At 43.3% G+C, this 17,457-nt stretch overlaps 1 protein-coding gene across 7 annotated transcripts in view; it reads right to left on the bottom strand.

The window, feature by feature from the left end:
- Positions 1-17,457, bottom strand: part of LOC119029137 (transcription initiation factor TFIID subunit 4B-like) — a 33,889-nt gene that overhangs the window by 8,959 nt on the left and 7,473 nt on the right. For 2 of the 7 annotated variants that reach the window (XM_037115760.1, XM_037115764.1), the window contains exons 8-14: positions 16,588-16,719; positions 15,809-15,911; positions 11,560-11,644; positions 11,309-11,469; positions 9,830-9,960; positions 4,248-4,373; positions 3,940-3,996 (exon numbers count right to left, since the gene is read on the bottom strand). In XM_037115760.1, the coding sequence (XP_036971655.1) occupies positions 3,940-3,996; positions 4,248-4,373; positions 9,830-9,960; positions 11,309-11,469; positions 11,560-11,644; positions 15,809-15,911; positions 16,588-16,719 (795 nt within the window). Of the gene's footprint in view, positions 1-244; positions 1,683-2,125; positions 2,224-3,939; positions 3,997-4,153; positions 4,374-9,829; positions 9,961-11,308; positions 11,470-11,559; positions 11,645-15,808; positions 15,912-16,587; positions 16,720-17,457 lie in introns of those variants that run through there. The other 5 variants (XM_037115762.1, XM_037115761.1, XM_037115763.1 and 2 more) reach the window with 5 other exon arrangements.

Raw genomic sequence — 17,457 nt, 5'->3', positions numbered from 1 at the left:
GGACTATTTTGCACCACCATGGTTTTGACAATTACACCGTTAGAGCTCCCACCTCTGTCTTTACTGTATACCTTTTATCAGGGATGGGCAACTTTGATGATAGAGAGGGCCACAAAATTTTGTCCTCACTACTTGAGGGCCAGATTGTAATCGTGCACTTCCATCAGTAAGATACTCAGTAAGATACCCCATCATTCGATTAGCCAATTATAGCTACTAAAATTAATGAAAACAACTAAACGTATGCCAATAATAAAGTTTATTTTACCAACATCTCTATTTTTCATATTCAAAGGCATTTAATAATGCTTATATTTAATGAACTTAATACAGAAACAAAACATGCAAATTCATGATATACAGTTATTTTAGTGCAATGACCTCTCAAATATCATCATTCAATAAAAGTTATCAAACACTAACTGCATCAACAATAAGAAAGTGCAACAATGATAACAAGGTGACAGAGGTTATTATTTCACATTAAAATGGATAAAGGCAAAGATGCGAATACATTTATTGAACACAGAATATATTTTTATTTGCTCAAATTAAATTAAGTTTTTCTCTGGAATAATTTCTTTTCAAAACAAAATGTATGTGCTTTCAAAATATACTATTCTGTTCTCAAAATCTTCCATTGCTCCTTCACAAATGTGGCACAAATATCACACCATAAAAATAAGCATGCATTTATCTCAAAAGCCACTAATGCTCACCAACAGGTGGATCAGTGTAAAGTTAGGAGAAACTTGTGGCCTCTCCTGCTGGCGTACAATAGACTGAATGTCAATGTTTGTGAATCCAGTCTGCATGAGCTGGCACAGAGTTTCACCTGTCAGCCTGTTTATCTCTTTGGATTATATGTGCTTCATTGTTGAGAAGCTGCTCTTGCAGATGTAAGTGCCCAAACATGCTGGCCATTGAGAGGGCAAAATCCCTGAGGAGTGGAAGGCGGGACTTGGGTAAAAGTTTCCAAAATGAAATTCACCTCTCACTGGCCTTGTTTGGAAAAAGGGGTCTGAATGCAGTTCGCACAGTTCAAGCTGCAACTCCTGGGGTTGCTCAATGACAGCAGAGGAGAGTGGGGCAGCAAATAATGCAATCTGTGGCTGCATGGTGTAGAAATTCTGAAAGCGGAAAGCTGAAAGTCCTGGAATTGCTTCTGCAGTTTTTCTATGTTGGATCTGCATTTGAGAAATGTTTTCTTGCATTAAGGGACATCTTTGCACATTTCTTCATTGGCCGGAAAGTGTGAGAAATTTGAATGGTCGGCTGAAAAGCCTACTTTGAACAGGGCTAATTTGTGCTTAAATGCACTCATGCATGCATAGAGATCTGACACCGTTTGGTCTCTTCCCTGCAACTGCAAATTCAGGTGATTAAAATCTGTATCCCTGAGTTTACTTCAGTAAGCAACTGCATCACATCGAATGATTTCCTCCAAGAACACTGGGATTTCAGTGCGCAGCGCAAAAAACCTCTCCAAGCACTTCCCGCAGCTCATCCATCAGATTTCAGTGTGCATCTGTAAGTCTCCATAAGCAGCGCTCACTTCAACCAAAAAGGCTACAAATTTTCTATGATTCAGAGACCTGTTCCCCCCTCAACTCAGATTGGTAACCTTGGTAACCAAATCCAGTGACATGGCTGAAGTTCACTGTCTTGGCACAGAGAGCTTCCTGTAAAAACAAAATGAAATAGGATTTTAGCCTATGATAAAAATTCTCAAAAAGAATACCTACATTTGTAACCATATTTTTTCATTTTTACTAGTTCCACAATCTACTGCCACATCTCCATTAGTTGTCTGCCGTTAAACTGCTGATCCACACATACACTTTTCATTCATTTTACTGTTGCACATTATTTACTGTTAATCTACTTTGCTTTCATTTTTTGCACCTACTGATCATCATACTGCAATTTTACTTTTATTAACATTTGCATTATTGTATTTACTCACTGTGTGTTGATTATTTTTTATAGTATTTTTTTTTTTTTTACCTTTTTACTTACTTATATTTTATTTATTTATTGAACAGTTGTAACACAGCAATTTCCCTATGGGGATCAATAAATGTTTCTGATATATTAACAGTTAGCCAGCGTTAACATTACCCACCTGATGTATGATGCAGTGAAGTATCGGACAGTCAATGTCGCTCTGTCTGAGGAGTCCGGAAAATCTGGTGCATCTTCCCTGCATTGATGGCGCGCTGTCTGTAACAACCACGGAAAGTTTTTCAAAGTCGCCATGCTCATTTACACTGTTAATGGCATAGAAAATGTCCTTTCCCTTGTTAGCGTCATGTAAAGTCACCAGTTTTAACAACTCCTTGTGCACTTCTGGTGAAAATGAGAAGCTGGCTAACATCCGTCACATCCGCACTCTCATCCAACGCCAAGGAGAAGTACTTGCAGTGATGCATGATCGATTTAGCTTTCCTTCTGATTTTGAATATCGAAAATCCCTCCTGCCATGGTGCGAAGGGACGGAGAGACTGTCTTAAAGTTTTTAGCCATGTTGTCATCTCCGAAAGCTTTAGCCATCGCTACTGCACATTGCCTCACTGTTTCCCCATCTGACAGGGGCTTCTTTGCTTTAGCTAGCTCAAGTGAAACAGCGTAAGATGCCTTGAGAGAGGACTCACGTGCTTTGGTAAAAAAGCACAATGTGAAACTAACAGTTTTATTGATATTTGGAAATGGACTCGTGGGCTTCATTGAGCGAGTGCTGCCAGTTGCCCATCCCTGCCTTTTTTTACTGTGTTTTATTTGGTATACTTTCCTTTTCATACTTTGCACTATTTGTTTCTACTAACCTGAAGAGAAAACCATTCACAATTTCATTGTACATGTGTATAGTGATAGCTTATATGATATAGCTTGAGGGAAGACATTTTAATCAGAGGATTAACCTTAACAAAATAAACAAACTCTGTAATGACTGAATAAACTGAATAAACAAACTGACCTTAAAGGCCAACACAATTTCATACCATTTTACTTTGTTTATATTTGGTGGTCCCTGCCAACTTCTTAGCTTCAAACAGTGGCCTGCACCACCACGGCCACTGGGTGTGATGTAGGTGAAAGCTTTTGATAAGTTTTGTCTGGAGATGCTACTTGCAAAGTTTGTTACGAATGGGTCAAATGGCTTAGGAGGAGTTGGAAAAAGTAAGTTCAGCATTTTTTCACAGAACCTTAGTGGCTCACGGGGAAGTAGTCACCTGAGTTTCATATCATTCGGACAGACCAATGTGGAGATATGCAACACTTCGTGTTTTGAGCAAAATGGACAGGAAGTTGTTATTTATTAACTTGAGTATTGTTTCGAATATCAAAATTGTTTTAATAACTTTTTGTCAGGAGAGTCCACAGATGCTGTGTACAACGTTTCGTGGAAATCGGTGAAATCGCCTGGAAGGAGTTTGAAAAAGTAGGTTTGCGACATTTCATGAATTTGCGGGAAAAAACAGTAGGTGGAAATGGGCGTGCCCTATATCACGAGATTCAGTGCAATTTAGTGAACGCGTGAATATAAGGTTTTTGAATGTGCAACAAAGTATATGTGAGTTATAAGCCAAAATGCACTTTCCTTGATTATAGCGCCACCTAGTGGTGGAAATTGAGGACGACAATGGATTATGACATTTTCTGGCAGGTGTGACGCATATTTCAAGTTGGTGAGTCTGGGGGCATATTCAGGCAGTGAAAAATACGATCATTTGAGACAAAAAAAAAATTGTCTTTCAAAAAACAATAGGGACCTCACAGGTCGAGACCTGCTCGGGCCCTAAAAACAAAACAAAAACAAAAAAATAATGGTTATTTCTTCTCCAAAACTACATACTGCTCCTTTAATACATTGTTGAATAACTAGATTGTGGCCAATGTGAGTCTCACAACATTCTCCAGAATAAAGTATATACACACCTCTTTGGCTCTTTGCTTGAGCTGCTGATGCTGTGGGTCCTCAGTTTGTGAGCGACTCTGATCACAAACAGAAAGATGTTGACTAGCAGAATTTAATACCAAAATATGGGCAGGAAATGAAATGTCAACAGATAATCACTGTTGTTTCAGACAAAATGCGCTTGTGACCTAAAATGACACATAAACTTGTAACTATCTGTGTTTGAGTACATACCGTAATATGTTCTTGTTTCTAAGAGAAACTTGTGGTCCAAGTCTCATTTCAGTCAAACAATAGCAGTTCGATTTTCTAGCCAAGCCTAGCTTACTCTGGCCAAACGCAGCAGTCGCTCTCTCTCCTCTTCATCTTCCCTCTTCTTCTTTAAACACCCAATTTCACCAAGGAAGCAAAGCTGGGAGCGTGTGTCACTCACTTTGGCATGCCACAGATCCTCCTGTTGCCACACACACACACACACACACACACACACACACACCAGGACATGTTTCAATGTTGAATTCGATTCTCGATTTTCACTATTATTTTTTTAAAGCACAGGTTGCTATGTCATTTTTAGACTAGACTTTTAAGCAATATAATATCTGACCTTTGTTCTCAATGTACCACCCTACATTGTCAAATTCAAAACATTTATTAACAACATAATGTAACAATAACTTATATCTTCAGTCAATTGGAAACTTGCCATCTATTTTCTGCAGAGCTTGCAAACTGTGGCTGTTTGTTGACAATGTGAAGATTGTCAACATAATTCACTGAAAATCCAAAATACTTCCACACCTGCGACTTCAGTGTTGTTACAGCAACGGTGGGTCTGCAAAAAAACACTCTGTACATAACATAAATAGAAAGTAAGATATACACACTGTATATGTACAGTGCAAACTATGCTATAAACAATAATACTATACACAACTATACAAGAAATAGACAATTCCTATGAATGTGCAATAGCAGAACCACAAGTAAAATGAATAGAAAAATAGACTTAAAAGAACATAGAATATGCAGATGTAAACATGTAATGTAACATGTAACATGAGTAAGAGCAATAGATAGATCAGATTACTCTTTCAGGCAGAAGTGAAAGAGTTATTGTGTAATGAAATGGCTTGTAGCAGGAAAGATTTCCTGTATCTATTGCTGTGACTTCGAAGCTGAAGCAGCCTTCCAGAGAAGGTGCTTTGCTGTCTGACCAGTGTGAGGTGAAGAGGGTGGAGAGGATTATCCATGATGGATAACAGTTTTTTCAGTGTCCTCCTCTCAACCACAGCCTCCAGAGTGTCCTGTTTGCAGCCAATCACAGAGCCAGCCTTCCTGATGAGTCTTTGGCCACCAAAGACTGATAAAAGATCTCCAACATCTTGCTGCACATGTTGAAGGATCTCAGCTTCCTCAGGAAGTAAATCCCCTTCTTGTAGACAGCTTCAGTGTTAGATCACCAGTCCAGTCTGTGGTTGATGGTAACGCCCAGATACTTATAATCCTCCACCACCTCCACATCCTTTCCAAAAACGTACAGTGGTTGGAAAGCCGACCTGCTCTTCCTCCTAAAATCAATCACCATCTCTCTGGTCTTGTTGATGTTCAGCCGCAGGTGATTCTGTCCAGTCCACTCCACAACGTTGTCTACCAGTGCCCTGTACTACTCCTTCTGTCCCTCACTTGTACACCCAACAACAGCCAATTTGTCAGAAAAATTCTGCAAGTGACACGACCCGGTGTTGTACTGAAAGTCTGTGGTGTATATGTGAACAGGAAAGGAGACAGTCAGTGCGTTTACATGACACTCAAGAAAACCGAAATACTGGGTTAGTTCGACTATAATCGGATCTTTAAGACGCATGTATACACCTTCGCCTGACTAAAATCGGACCCGATCGGATTTGTCATAGTCGAATTAAAGCACCCAGATTATTCGATTGATAGTCGCATTACTCCTGCATGTATACGTTCCAGCAGATCGGATTTTGCATTCTGCGCAGGCGCGAGATTTTTTCCTCGGGGCCTTGATCCGGAAGTAGATGGACAGCAGCGTCTTTCCTCTGATATCACCGCAAGAAAGAGCGCCATTGTGCATCTAGTTTGTGTAATTATCATGTACACCATATACGAAGTGTACAAAGATGTAGCATCGTCTCGCTCTTTGTACGCCATCTTTCTTGAATGCCGAGGCCGCTGGTGACGTAAAGAGGTCAGCCGGAAGTGTTTCTGTTACCACTAGTTGAAATGGGTACAGCACCACCTAGTGTACCAGGATATGACATGCTCCGGCCCAATAATCCGATTTTCTAGCCGGCATGTATACTCAGATAATTGCAGTTGTCCAACTGAGTAGCATAGTCGAACTATGGCTGGAATCTGACTAAGCTGTGCATGTAAACGCACTGACTGTAGACCCCTGTGGAGCTCCTGTATCACTAACCACTGCATCAGGCAGAACACTGCCTGTAAGGACAAACTGTGGTCTGCATGTCAGGTAGTCAGTAATCCAGGAGATCATTGTGTCATCTACACCCATCACCCACAGGTTCTCCCCCAGTAGCAGTGGCTGAATGGTGTTAAAAGTACTGGAGAAATCAAAGAATGCGATTCTCACAGTGCCTCCTCCACCATCCAGGTGCGAATGGGCTCGTTGCAGCAGGTAGATGACAGCGTCATCAACTCCCAAGTGGGGCTGGTAAGCAAATTGCAGAGGGTCTAGCAGGACTCTCACCTGCGGCCTCAGGTTGGCCAAGACCAGTCTCTCCAGCACCTTCATCACGTAAGATGTGAGGGCCACTGGTCAGTAGCCAATTTTATACAGAGCACCAAGCCGCCAATTTGCCCGTTCTTTAGGCGGCTCGGTCCGTGGTTTTAGACAGAGGGAAGCAAATTTGGGGTCTGTTTTGGTCTGCCGATTTTCCGCTTCAGAGGGTAGACTTATTTCCGCCTCGCCTGCTATCTAAAAATGAGGCGGAAATGTGCCGTCCTCTGTGTGAGGTGGGCGGAGGTGTCAATGACCTGTGACCCACAACCACGAGTTTTAGTGTTAGCAAGCAAGGGCGGTCGCTATTTTCAATAACGCCCCCCGCTAAGAACCCAGCTCTAAACTCCAATATGGTACAATGTAAAGCTCTTATTTTAAAGACAAATTCTATGTCACTGTTCACAGCCCAAATTCAAGCTTCACGTCACATCACACATTTACGCCTACCTCAGAGGAGGCTTTTGGAAAGGGAGGAATATTACGCCTCGGTTTTAGAAAGACAGGCCGGCACATTGCCGCCCTTACCTTGGAGCAAATGTGCCTCCTTTTCTATCTGAAAAGGGCTTGTAGTCATTGAGGTCTGATAGTGACTTCTTTGGAACAGGAACCAGGCAGGACATCTTCCAAAGCACTGGTATTCTCTCCTGACCCAGGCTCAGGTTGTACAATTGTTGTAGGACAGGAGACAGCTGGCTGGCACTGTCTTCAGGATCTTGGGGCTGATACCGTCAGGGCCTGCAGCCTTCTGCTGGTGGAGTCTCTCCAGCTGTCTCCTTACCTGGCCTGCAGTCACAGTCATACAGGGGAGGGTGCTGGTGTCTTAAGGGGAAGAGGAGGAGGAGGAGAGGTGCTGCACAGGAGAGCTCACATCAGGGTAGTGAGGGGGGAGGGGAGGAAGCATATGGTGCAGTGAGGGTGTGTGGGGGTCTGGAGGTGTTGGGGAGACAACAGAGGCCTGTGAGCTGAACCTATTGAAGAAACTGTTCAGCTCGTTTGCCCTCTCCAAGCTGCCTGATGACTGTCTGCTGCTCACCTTACACCCAGTGATCTGCTTCATTCCAGTCCACACATCCCTCACATTGTTGTGCTGGAGTTTGGCCTCCAGCTTCCTCCTGTAGGTGTCTTTACAGGCCCTCAGCATATCCCTGAGTCCATGCTGCACTCTCATCAGTTCTTTGCTGTCTCCAGACCTGAACGCCCTCTTCTTCTTGTTAAGAAGAGCTTTCAGGTCATTGGTGATCCAAGTCTTATTGTTAGGGAATCAGCGTACAGGGGCTGTGGGACTGTATGCATCCTTAGCATTTACACACAAAAGATCCAGTGTGTTATCATCTCTGGTGGGGCAGTCAACATACTGGTGAAATAGTGGGAGGGTTTTGTCCAGTGAGACGTGATTAAAATCCCCAGTGATGACAATTGCGTTAGGATGCTGCGTCTGTATCTGGGCAACAGCGAAGTGGATGACATCACAGGCCACCGCTGCATTAGCTGAAGGAGGAACGTACACACTGATAATGTTGGCAGATGTCAATTCCCGGGGTAAATAATGGGGTCGCATCCCCACAGTCAGCAGTTCAATGTCCGGGCTACAGAGACGTTCCTTCACGTAAACGTGTCCGGGATTACACCACCTCTCACTCACATACAGTGCAATCCCTCCTCCTTTCTTCTTTCCACTGCTTGTCACGTCCCTGTCCGCCCGAACAGTGCTGAAGCTGGGAACCACCACGCTGTGGTCCAGGAAGTGTGAGTAAAGCCATGTCTCCGTGAAACACAACACAATGCACTCATGATATTACCTCTGAGTCTTTATCAGTACGGCGAGCTCGTCTGTCTTACTATGGTCTATGTCTCCTCTTCTATGCCCTCCATTTCGCTCAGGCTCTGCAGTGCAGGTTCACACAGCAGTGCAGGTTCACACAGCAGTGCAGGTTTACACAGCAGTGCAGGTTTACACAGCCCAATTGGCTGGTCGCGTGTGCAAACAATGATCTCAATGCTGCACTCCTGACCCTCTGTTCTGCTAGACCCTCTGCTAGCAGAAACATCATACAAAATGCCACAAGAAGGAAACAAAAGGAAAGTGTCCATCTTCTCTCGGACTCTGGGGTGAGTTGCCAAAAATTAGCAAAAATTCACAACCAAAATCAAAATGGAACCACAAAACAAACTACAAAAACTTGGAAAACCCACAGGAGCTGCTGCAACAGGCTGCCTCCTAGTATGGTGCCTTAGCAACCCAAAAAAAAATTGTGTCGGGGGGGGTAATGTGCAGCAAAGGGACCCGGGCAGGGAGTTGAACCCGGGTCTGCTGCAGTGAGGACAAAGCCTCTACACATGGGACGCCTGCTCTACTTCTTGCTTCCTGACTGTGAACAAAGACCATATCGCCCTAGAATTATTTCACAACCAGCTAAAAGTGTGAACGGGGGTTCACCCTGAGGGTAAACACAAACTTCGGGCCTGGAGGAAATCATTTCCCCTGTGCTTCCCGACCACGGTCTGGGAGCCAAACAGGAATTGTGTAACACCATGCTATCGTTTGGCTGACTGTCGCTTATAGCTACTGGCTTACCTAGTAGTTACCTAGTAGTAGTACCTTAGTTAGAGGAGGTTGACTTGCAACACGTGTGTTTTTTTCCACTTGGTAAGCCAACCAGATGTGTCATGGGGGTGTGGCAGCATCGACGATCCCATTTTTTAATTCAAAGTTCGAGATTGCGCCTTAACTTCGGTTGACTTCAATTTAAAATCAAAATCGTGACACCCTGTCTATCCAAGGATGCTGTATTACTGGACACAGTGTTGGAGGTGGAGAGCCATTCATTCCAATGAATGCTGCTCAGTGGTAGTTATAAGACACAAAAAATGTCCTGGGCTAACCTCTGGTTTACCGCCCGGCTAACTTGAATGAGGGTAAAATAATTCAATCCCGCAGCTCTTCCAGACTTTGTTATTGGTCCGAATGGCTCAAATTTTGATAGTGAAATAAGTCATTGGCAGTTGTTTTGACTAATCCACCGTTTTACAGACACTTCTTTCACAACAAGTCTATTATTTTCTCTTCTGTTACAACTGTTTCCAGGGCATTCACAACTTTTACCAGGTTGACCCTGGTTTTAAAAATCAGACTGATGTACCTTCGGGGCTGCCTTGCGGTGTTCTGCCATCACAGAGAGTTTCACTATCAGCCCACGGAGACACTCCTGTGTAGCATGAGAAACTAGAGCCACCACCTCTGGGTTGACATCAGTTACTCCCAGTGCCCATCCTACCCCAGGACACACAGAACACATAGCATCAGTATAAGACGAAGAGTTGAACACAAAGACATATGGTAGTTAAGCTGTAGCATTTTCAAGGAAGTAAAGTTAAAAAAATGGAAGAAAAACACATAATTAGTAGACATATTTAACATTAACTTATGCATAGGAATAGGAAGCATGGGGCTGGACAGTAGTGGATCTCCCCTTCTCTACTCTTCTTTCACTACACGTATAATAACAATTAAATGTATACTGTAAATAAAGGGAAATTATGTAGCTTGTACTTGATGTAATTTGAGGAAATGATATAGCCTGTATTTGAGGAAATTAGAGGAAATGATATAGCTTGTATTTGAGGAAATGATATAGCTCGTAGCGATGAAAATTAATCTGGATCCGCATATGGGCTACATATAAATAACTGATCCATCACCTACCCTAAATAATTGTTTTCTCCAATTCAGAGACCCATGTGGATATTTTACTCTTACATCCACTGATGGCGGTAGCTGCCATGCAAGGTGCCCACCAGAACATGAGGAGAAGTTTGGGGTAATGTATCTTGCCCAAGGACACTTCAGCATGCAGACCAAGGGAATCAAACCAGCAACCTTCCATTAACAAGACGCTGGCTCTGAACCACAGCCTGAAATTGTATCTTTGAGTCGTTTAAATTTCTACTGCATATTATATGTATTAGAAAAGATAACATGTGGACATGGAGCAACATTTCTTGCTAATATAGCTCACTTTCCTTATGTTTTTATGTTCCGAGTGTCATAATCCGGGGATATACTGTTAAGGGCCCTCGGCAATTCAGCAATTCCTTGATGAATTACGGACTTAGGCATGTCTTCATTACTTTCGTCATCTGACTGTTTTCAGTACTGCAGTTACGCTATTTGGTCAAAAGAGGTCTCTGTTGCCCAAAGAACTGTTCAATCTGGCCAGTAATTGAGTTGCAGTGTATTTCCAGTGATTGTTACAGAGATTACACTGCTTTTTTCAAGTATAAACCAGAATACTTGGAATTAATTTAACCACTCTATTTTATGTAATTCTTCAAGATGAATTGTAATACTATGAATGTATATACAAAAGTATATGTTGTTGAAGACTAAAACTATATATTTTTGTCTTTGGTTTCATTGAAACCACACACCTACCTACATACCCAATCATCTACACCAATGCCTGCATTCATCGATGACCTGCAACTGCCAACAAGTGATCATTAAAGTTTATCATGATTGAACTCTCTGTACCCTACTCTCTGATTGGAGTCTCCATCCTTAAAGGAGCTATCAAGCCAGCATCCCCGAGGTTCTATCTCTATCACAACAGCTCTTGTACCTGTATGAAGGATTCGGCTGAGCACTGGCTTGGGTAAGAGGAAGAGCTGATCCTGGCATGACTGCACCACAGAGCCAACCATGGTGGTCAAGATCTGTGCATTCTCCTCTCTCAGGTCGACTCCAGCCATGGAGGCCACATCATTAATGTCATCATCTTCTCTGAAAAACACACATACACATGCAACAGAATAACTCTGCTTTGTGCAAGTTAGCCAGCTTTATATTTGAGATATCAACTTTAAGTATTACTTGTAAGAGCCAGAACTATCCTTTAATGCAAATCTGGCGTGACGAGATGGATCCTGAGTGAAAGACTGCTTCACTGAAAACATCCCTAAAAAGACAAGCAAAGTTATTTGTATCATAGCATTTCATCAAGTGTGTTTTTGGGTAACTAACAGTAGAGGGTATAATGAAATTAAGGGTGCTCCCGCAGCAACAATATCTATCTATCTATCTATCTATCTATCTATCTATCTATCTATCTATCTATCTATCTATCTATCTATCTATCTATCTATCTATCTATCTATCTATCTATCTGGGGGGGGGGGGCCTTATCCATTCTTATTTGTAGTTTATATGGCCCAGGGGAAGAAGCTGTCTGTCAGCCTGCTGGTGTGGGACCTGTAGCGTCTCCCAGAGGGCACCAGATCAAACAGGGGGTATGCAGGGTGGCCTTGGCTCTCCTGAGGCAGCAGGATGTGGCAATGTGTCCCAGGCTGGTCAGAAGGCGGCCGATGATCTTTTGGGCAGTGTTTGTGACCCTCTGCACCGCCTTCTTGTCCTCGGCTGTTGAGCCTGCGTATCACACATCCAGACAGTACGCTTTCCACAGAGTGATAGAAGGCTAGCAGCAGATTTGTGTCCAGTTTGTTTTTCCTGAGGACACGCAGGAAGTGTAGCCGCTGCTGAGCATTCTTAACAAGGGCCCTGATGTTGTAGGTCCAGGAGTGGTCTGTGGAGATGTGGGTACCCAGAAACCTGAAGGTGGTGACAGTCTCCACCTGTTCTCCATTTCTGAGGAGGGGGGTGTGGTCATGTCTGTTCTTCCTGAAGTCCATGATGAGTTCTTTTGTCTTTTGGACATTCAGGGTCAGGTTGTTGTCTGAGCACCATAGCGACAGTTCCTCCACCTCGGCCCTGTACGCTGTCTCGTCCTCGCCTCGAATGAGTCCAACCACTGTGGTGTCATCCGCATATTTAATAATGCGGTTGGTTGGATGAGTTGGAGAGCAGTTGTAGGTGTACAGGGCGTACAGTAGAAGGCTCAGAATGCAAGCCTTGAGGGGAACCAGTGCTGAGTGTGAGTGCAGTGGAGTGGTGGGGGCAGAGTCTCACAGACTGTGGGTGACTTGACAGGAAGTTTCTAATCCATTTGCAGGTGGGGAGGGGGATCTGTAGTTCCAGTAGTTTGGTGATGAGAATGTCTTGAATAATGGTGTTAAATGCTGAGCTGTAGTCCACGAAGAGTATCCTCTTATAGCTCTTCTTGTTCTCCAGGCGGTTCAGCTCTGTATGGAATGTGAGGGTGATGGCGTCCTCTGTAGAACGGTTTGCCCTGTAGGCAAACTGGTGGGGATCAAGGGAGGGAGACAGTCTCTGATGTGCTGGGAAACTGATCGCTCCAAGTGCTTCATGATTACAGATGTCAGAACGATAGGTCTGTAATCATTCAGGCTGTCTATGGCAGGTTTTTGGGGGATAGGGATGATGATAGAGGCCTTCAGACATGTGGGGACTGTGGCATGTGTCAAGGAGAGGTTGATGATTTTGGTGAGGATCCCTGCCAGTTGGTCTGCACATGCTTTAATTACCACCCCCGGGATACTGTCAGGACCAGCAGCTTTCCTGGGGTTCACTGCTCTTAAGTTTTTTCTCACCTCATGCTCCTGGAGAGAGAGAGAGGTGGGGTGCTGGAACCAGGGGGAGGCACTGACTGCAGGTGTGTGGTGGTGGTCTCAAACCGGGCAAAGAAGCTGTTAAGCTCCTCTGCCAGTGTGCTGCTGCTGTTGGAGGATGTGGGAGGGGGGTTGCCTTTGTAGTTGGTTAGGGCCTGGATGCCCCTCCACATCTGACGTGGGTTATTGTCCGTCAGGTATCCTTCTATTTTGTTCTTGTAGGAGACCTTGGCCTGTTTGATGCCCCTCCTCAGGTCAGCTCTGGCAGTGCTGTAGAGAGCTCTGTCTCCCGTCCTGAAGGCCGAATTACAAGCTCTGATCGGGGTCTGGACTTCCTTTGTCATCCAGGGCTTTCTGTTTGGAAAGACCCAGATGTGTCTATCCTTGGTGACGCTATCTACACAGCACCTGATATAGAAGAGGACAGACTTGGTGTGTGTGTGTCCAGGTCCTGATCTTCAAAAATGCTCCAGTCTGTCCAGGCAAAGCAGTCCTGCAGCTGGTTGAGAGCATTTTCAAGCCAGGCTTTGATGGTCTGGGTGGCTGGTTTTGTTTGCCTTTTAAGGGGGGTGTAGGCAGGGAAGAGGAGCAGAGAGAGGTGGTCTGATTGTCTGAGGTGGGGGAGGGGGTAGCTCCGTAGGCATGCTTGATTTTAGAATAAACATGATCAAGTGTGTTTTCTCCCCTGGTTGCACACTTGATGTGCTGGTTAAATTTGGGGAGAACAGTCTTGAGGCATGCTTTGTTAAAGTCCCCAGCAATGATGCATGCCATCCGGATGAGCCCCCTGTTGTTTATATACCATGAGCTCAAGCTGGCCGAGTGCTGTGCAAAAGTTAGCATGAGGAGGGATGTAAACAAAGGTTACTATGCCAACTGTTAGCTCCCGTGGCAGGTAGAAGGGTCAGCACCTCTAAGTCTGGTGAGCAGTGGGTGTCTATCACTCTGCTGTCCGAGCACCAGTCCTCAAGCACATAAACACAGAGTCCCCGTCCCATGCGCTTACCGGAGGCTTTGGTCCGGTCGCAGAGGGGAAAGGTGCGTCCTGCAAGCTCCACGGTAGCATTGGGGATATGCGGACGCAGCCAAGATTCTCTAACAATCAAAAGACAACAGTCATGGATGTGGCAGTTGTAGGCGATCTGTGACTGCAGCTCATCTATCTTGTTTGCACGGGATCTTGCGTTTGTGAGGAAGACAGATGGTAGCGGAGGTCTGTGTGGTTGGTTCCTAAGCTGATTTAGTAGTCCTGCCCAGCATCGTCGTTTCTGCTTCCTCTCCCTGCACCACCTCTAGCGCTTACTGGACCCGATAACAATCCATGGGGTGCCCAGCGGTCTCGCCATCTCCGGTGGGATGCCTTGGATCCATGCGAAGGCAGGGTGGAAATGTGTTATGGCAGCTTCTCTGTGGAAGGCAATCTAAAACTGTTCACCTACTCCACCTCAGCCCCACTGATGTAGACAGGGGTGTGTGTCTTTGCCTTCGTCTTTCTAACATTCAGCTTGGGTTTGCTGATGGTGAGCAGTAAACTGTTCTCTGTGCACCACTCTGCAGATTGTTGATTTCCTCCCAATATGAACTCTCATTGTTGTTTGTAATGCAGCTGATTACGGTGACGTCGTCCTCATTCTTCACACTAGAGTTCTCTTGGTATGTGGAAGTGCAGTCATGGGTGTTTGAAGCACCCAGCCCTAGGGAGCTCCGGAGCTGAGCACTAACATAGATGAGGTGTGACTGCCATTCTGTAGTTCATGCCTTATTCATTGACTTGTTCTCAGTCTCAATTAGTCTCTTACCTGCAGTATAAGAATGTATGTTGTCTTGCAGACAAGAAACAATCTGTTTATTTCTGATTAATATAGCATTTCTAAAATTTTAGTTTTTTGTTCTTACTCAGGCTGCCTTCTACTGGACCATGCCCTACTGGGAACTTCTCCCTCTCCCGGCTCCTGCTACCTCAAATACTGATGATCTGGATCATCGCTCTCCTCTGTTTAACCACCTCCTTACATCAGCACCTTTGTAAAATTTGAAGCCTCTTCATCTGATGTTTTCTTTTTTATTGTTAATTATCTGGTGTGGTCTGTCCTCCTGTGGAGTGAAGGTTGTGTGACTCAGGCACACCATGGCGATGCTTCAGACTGCTCCGTCGTCCTCCTGGATCCACACACTTCACTTAACTATATAACTACTTGTATGAGATATTCTATTAATGTAAGTTGTCAACTGTGATTTTGTTTTTCTGTTCTGTACACGCATGATCCATTGCATGTCTGTCCTTCCTGGAAGAAGGATCCCTCCTTTGTGGCTCCTGAGGTTTCTTCCATCTTTTTCCACTATTAAAAGTTTTTTCCCCATTAGGCAAGTTATTCCTTACTCAAATTGAGGGTGTAATAATAGGAGATATCATGCACCATATAGATAGTAATGCTCCCTCTTGCTTCCGTTTAGTTTTCACATAGTGTACTGGAAAAATAATTCAATCACCATTTGGTTTAAAATGTATAACTGATTCTAAATAAAATTGTGACAAAAAAAAAAAAATCAAAATAGAACCATGAAACATTCCTACCCCTAATTTTCACAGCATTTACCTGTGAACGGTTTTCTTGACTCGACTTCTGTGTGTTTAGAGACAGGTCTGCAACATGTCAACAACCCAGGTCTCACAGTAATTTCTCGTGGCTTCAGGATAATCTGCATTTTAAGGGCAATCAATGTGCATCAGTCCCAAACATGCCATCTACTGTATATCAGTTGTAATGCAGATGACAAGCACTTTTACATTTCTATCTCACTTCAACATCTTAGCCTTTTGACAACATTTTTGAACACATTTCAGATATTTAGGTGTTCCCCCTTTTAAGTCATTGATTTGAGCTATTGGAGTCATACAGGTAAATCATTAATCAAATAATGTGGGCTGATACAGCCTGGGCAGGGGAGTGAAATATTAATCTTTCAACTTTGTGGGTATCGAAGAAACTACATTGTAATAATGTTGAGAGTTTGAAAAATGTTGGTTTGTCCCTTAAATGCCTTTCTTTGACATGTTAATTCTGAAAATGGCAATTGTGGGACAGTCCAGATATCTGGACATCTAAATGGACATCTTGAAATCCTTTGCCATTAAATAAGGAAAATATATATATCATAGTTATTAGGGAACATGGCAAAATGCAAAAATAACCCCAGATATTTTGAAGAGTTTATTGAGATGTTTAATACTGTTTTAAATGTCTTCATTTCCAGACTGCATTGTGTGATTTGTTACATGCACTGCATGGAGCATTTTACTTTCACTATGCAGCGCTGCAAGAATAAAAAATAAACACTGCTCACCACATCACACAACCAGGCAACATTTCCTCACCTGCTGGCAGGTGTCAGTGTTAGACTGCTTTATGGTTGAAGACAGCCTGCTGTGGTTGCAGGTGGAGGTTAAAGCCTGTTGGATAAAAAACTGGGGGTCGGCAGTAAGACAACGCACTGCAGGAAGACTTTTCTGTTGGTAAGGAGGAAAAGATGAGTGAAAAGACATCACAAGACATTATATATCTATCTATCTCTCTCTCATATATATATATATATATATATATATATATATATATATATACATATACATATATACATATATATACATATATATAGATATATAGATATATAGATATATAGATATATAGATATATAGATATATAGATATATAGAGATAGATATATAGAGATAGATATAGAGATAGATATATAGAGATAGATATATAGAGATAGATATAGAGATAGATATATAGATATAGATATAGATATATAGATATAGATATATATAGATATAGATATATAGAGATATACAGAGATAGAGATAGAGATAGATAGATATAGATAGATATATAGATAGATAGATATATAATACTGTAGCCCCATTCACAGAGGAGAAGACGCATAAAAGCCACAGCCGCAGTTCGCCAATTCTCCGCCGATGGTGATTCACATAGAGCGAAGCATCTTCGCCTTAAAGACGAACCACCAGGAATTCACACAGAAAGCCGGCGCCTAAAGAAGCGTGATGGTACACATCATGATGATGACATTCAAGGTGTTCCTCGGTGTCCCCCCTGTCAATCTGACTCCCTCACGGATGCTGTTTTCTGGGGGAAAGTTCACTGAAGTCTCGGTCCGGAGGGCTGACCATCGCTGTGATTTATTTTCCATCACAAACACTCAGTGAGTTGAAGTTTTTTGCGAGTGAC

Source organism: Acanthopagrus latus, chromosome 11, assembly GCF_904848185.1.
Source record: "Acanthopagrus latus isolate v.2019 chromosome 11, fAcaLat1.1, whole genome shotgun sequence".
NCBI classification, from domain to species: Eukaryota; Metazoa; Chordata; class Actinopteri; order Spariformes; family Sparidae; genus Acanthopagrus; species Acanthopagrus latus.
Note: the sequence above shows the minus strand (reverse complement) of the source record. Positions and strands in the feature narration are given on the sequence as shown.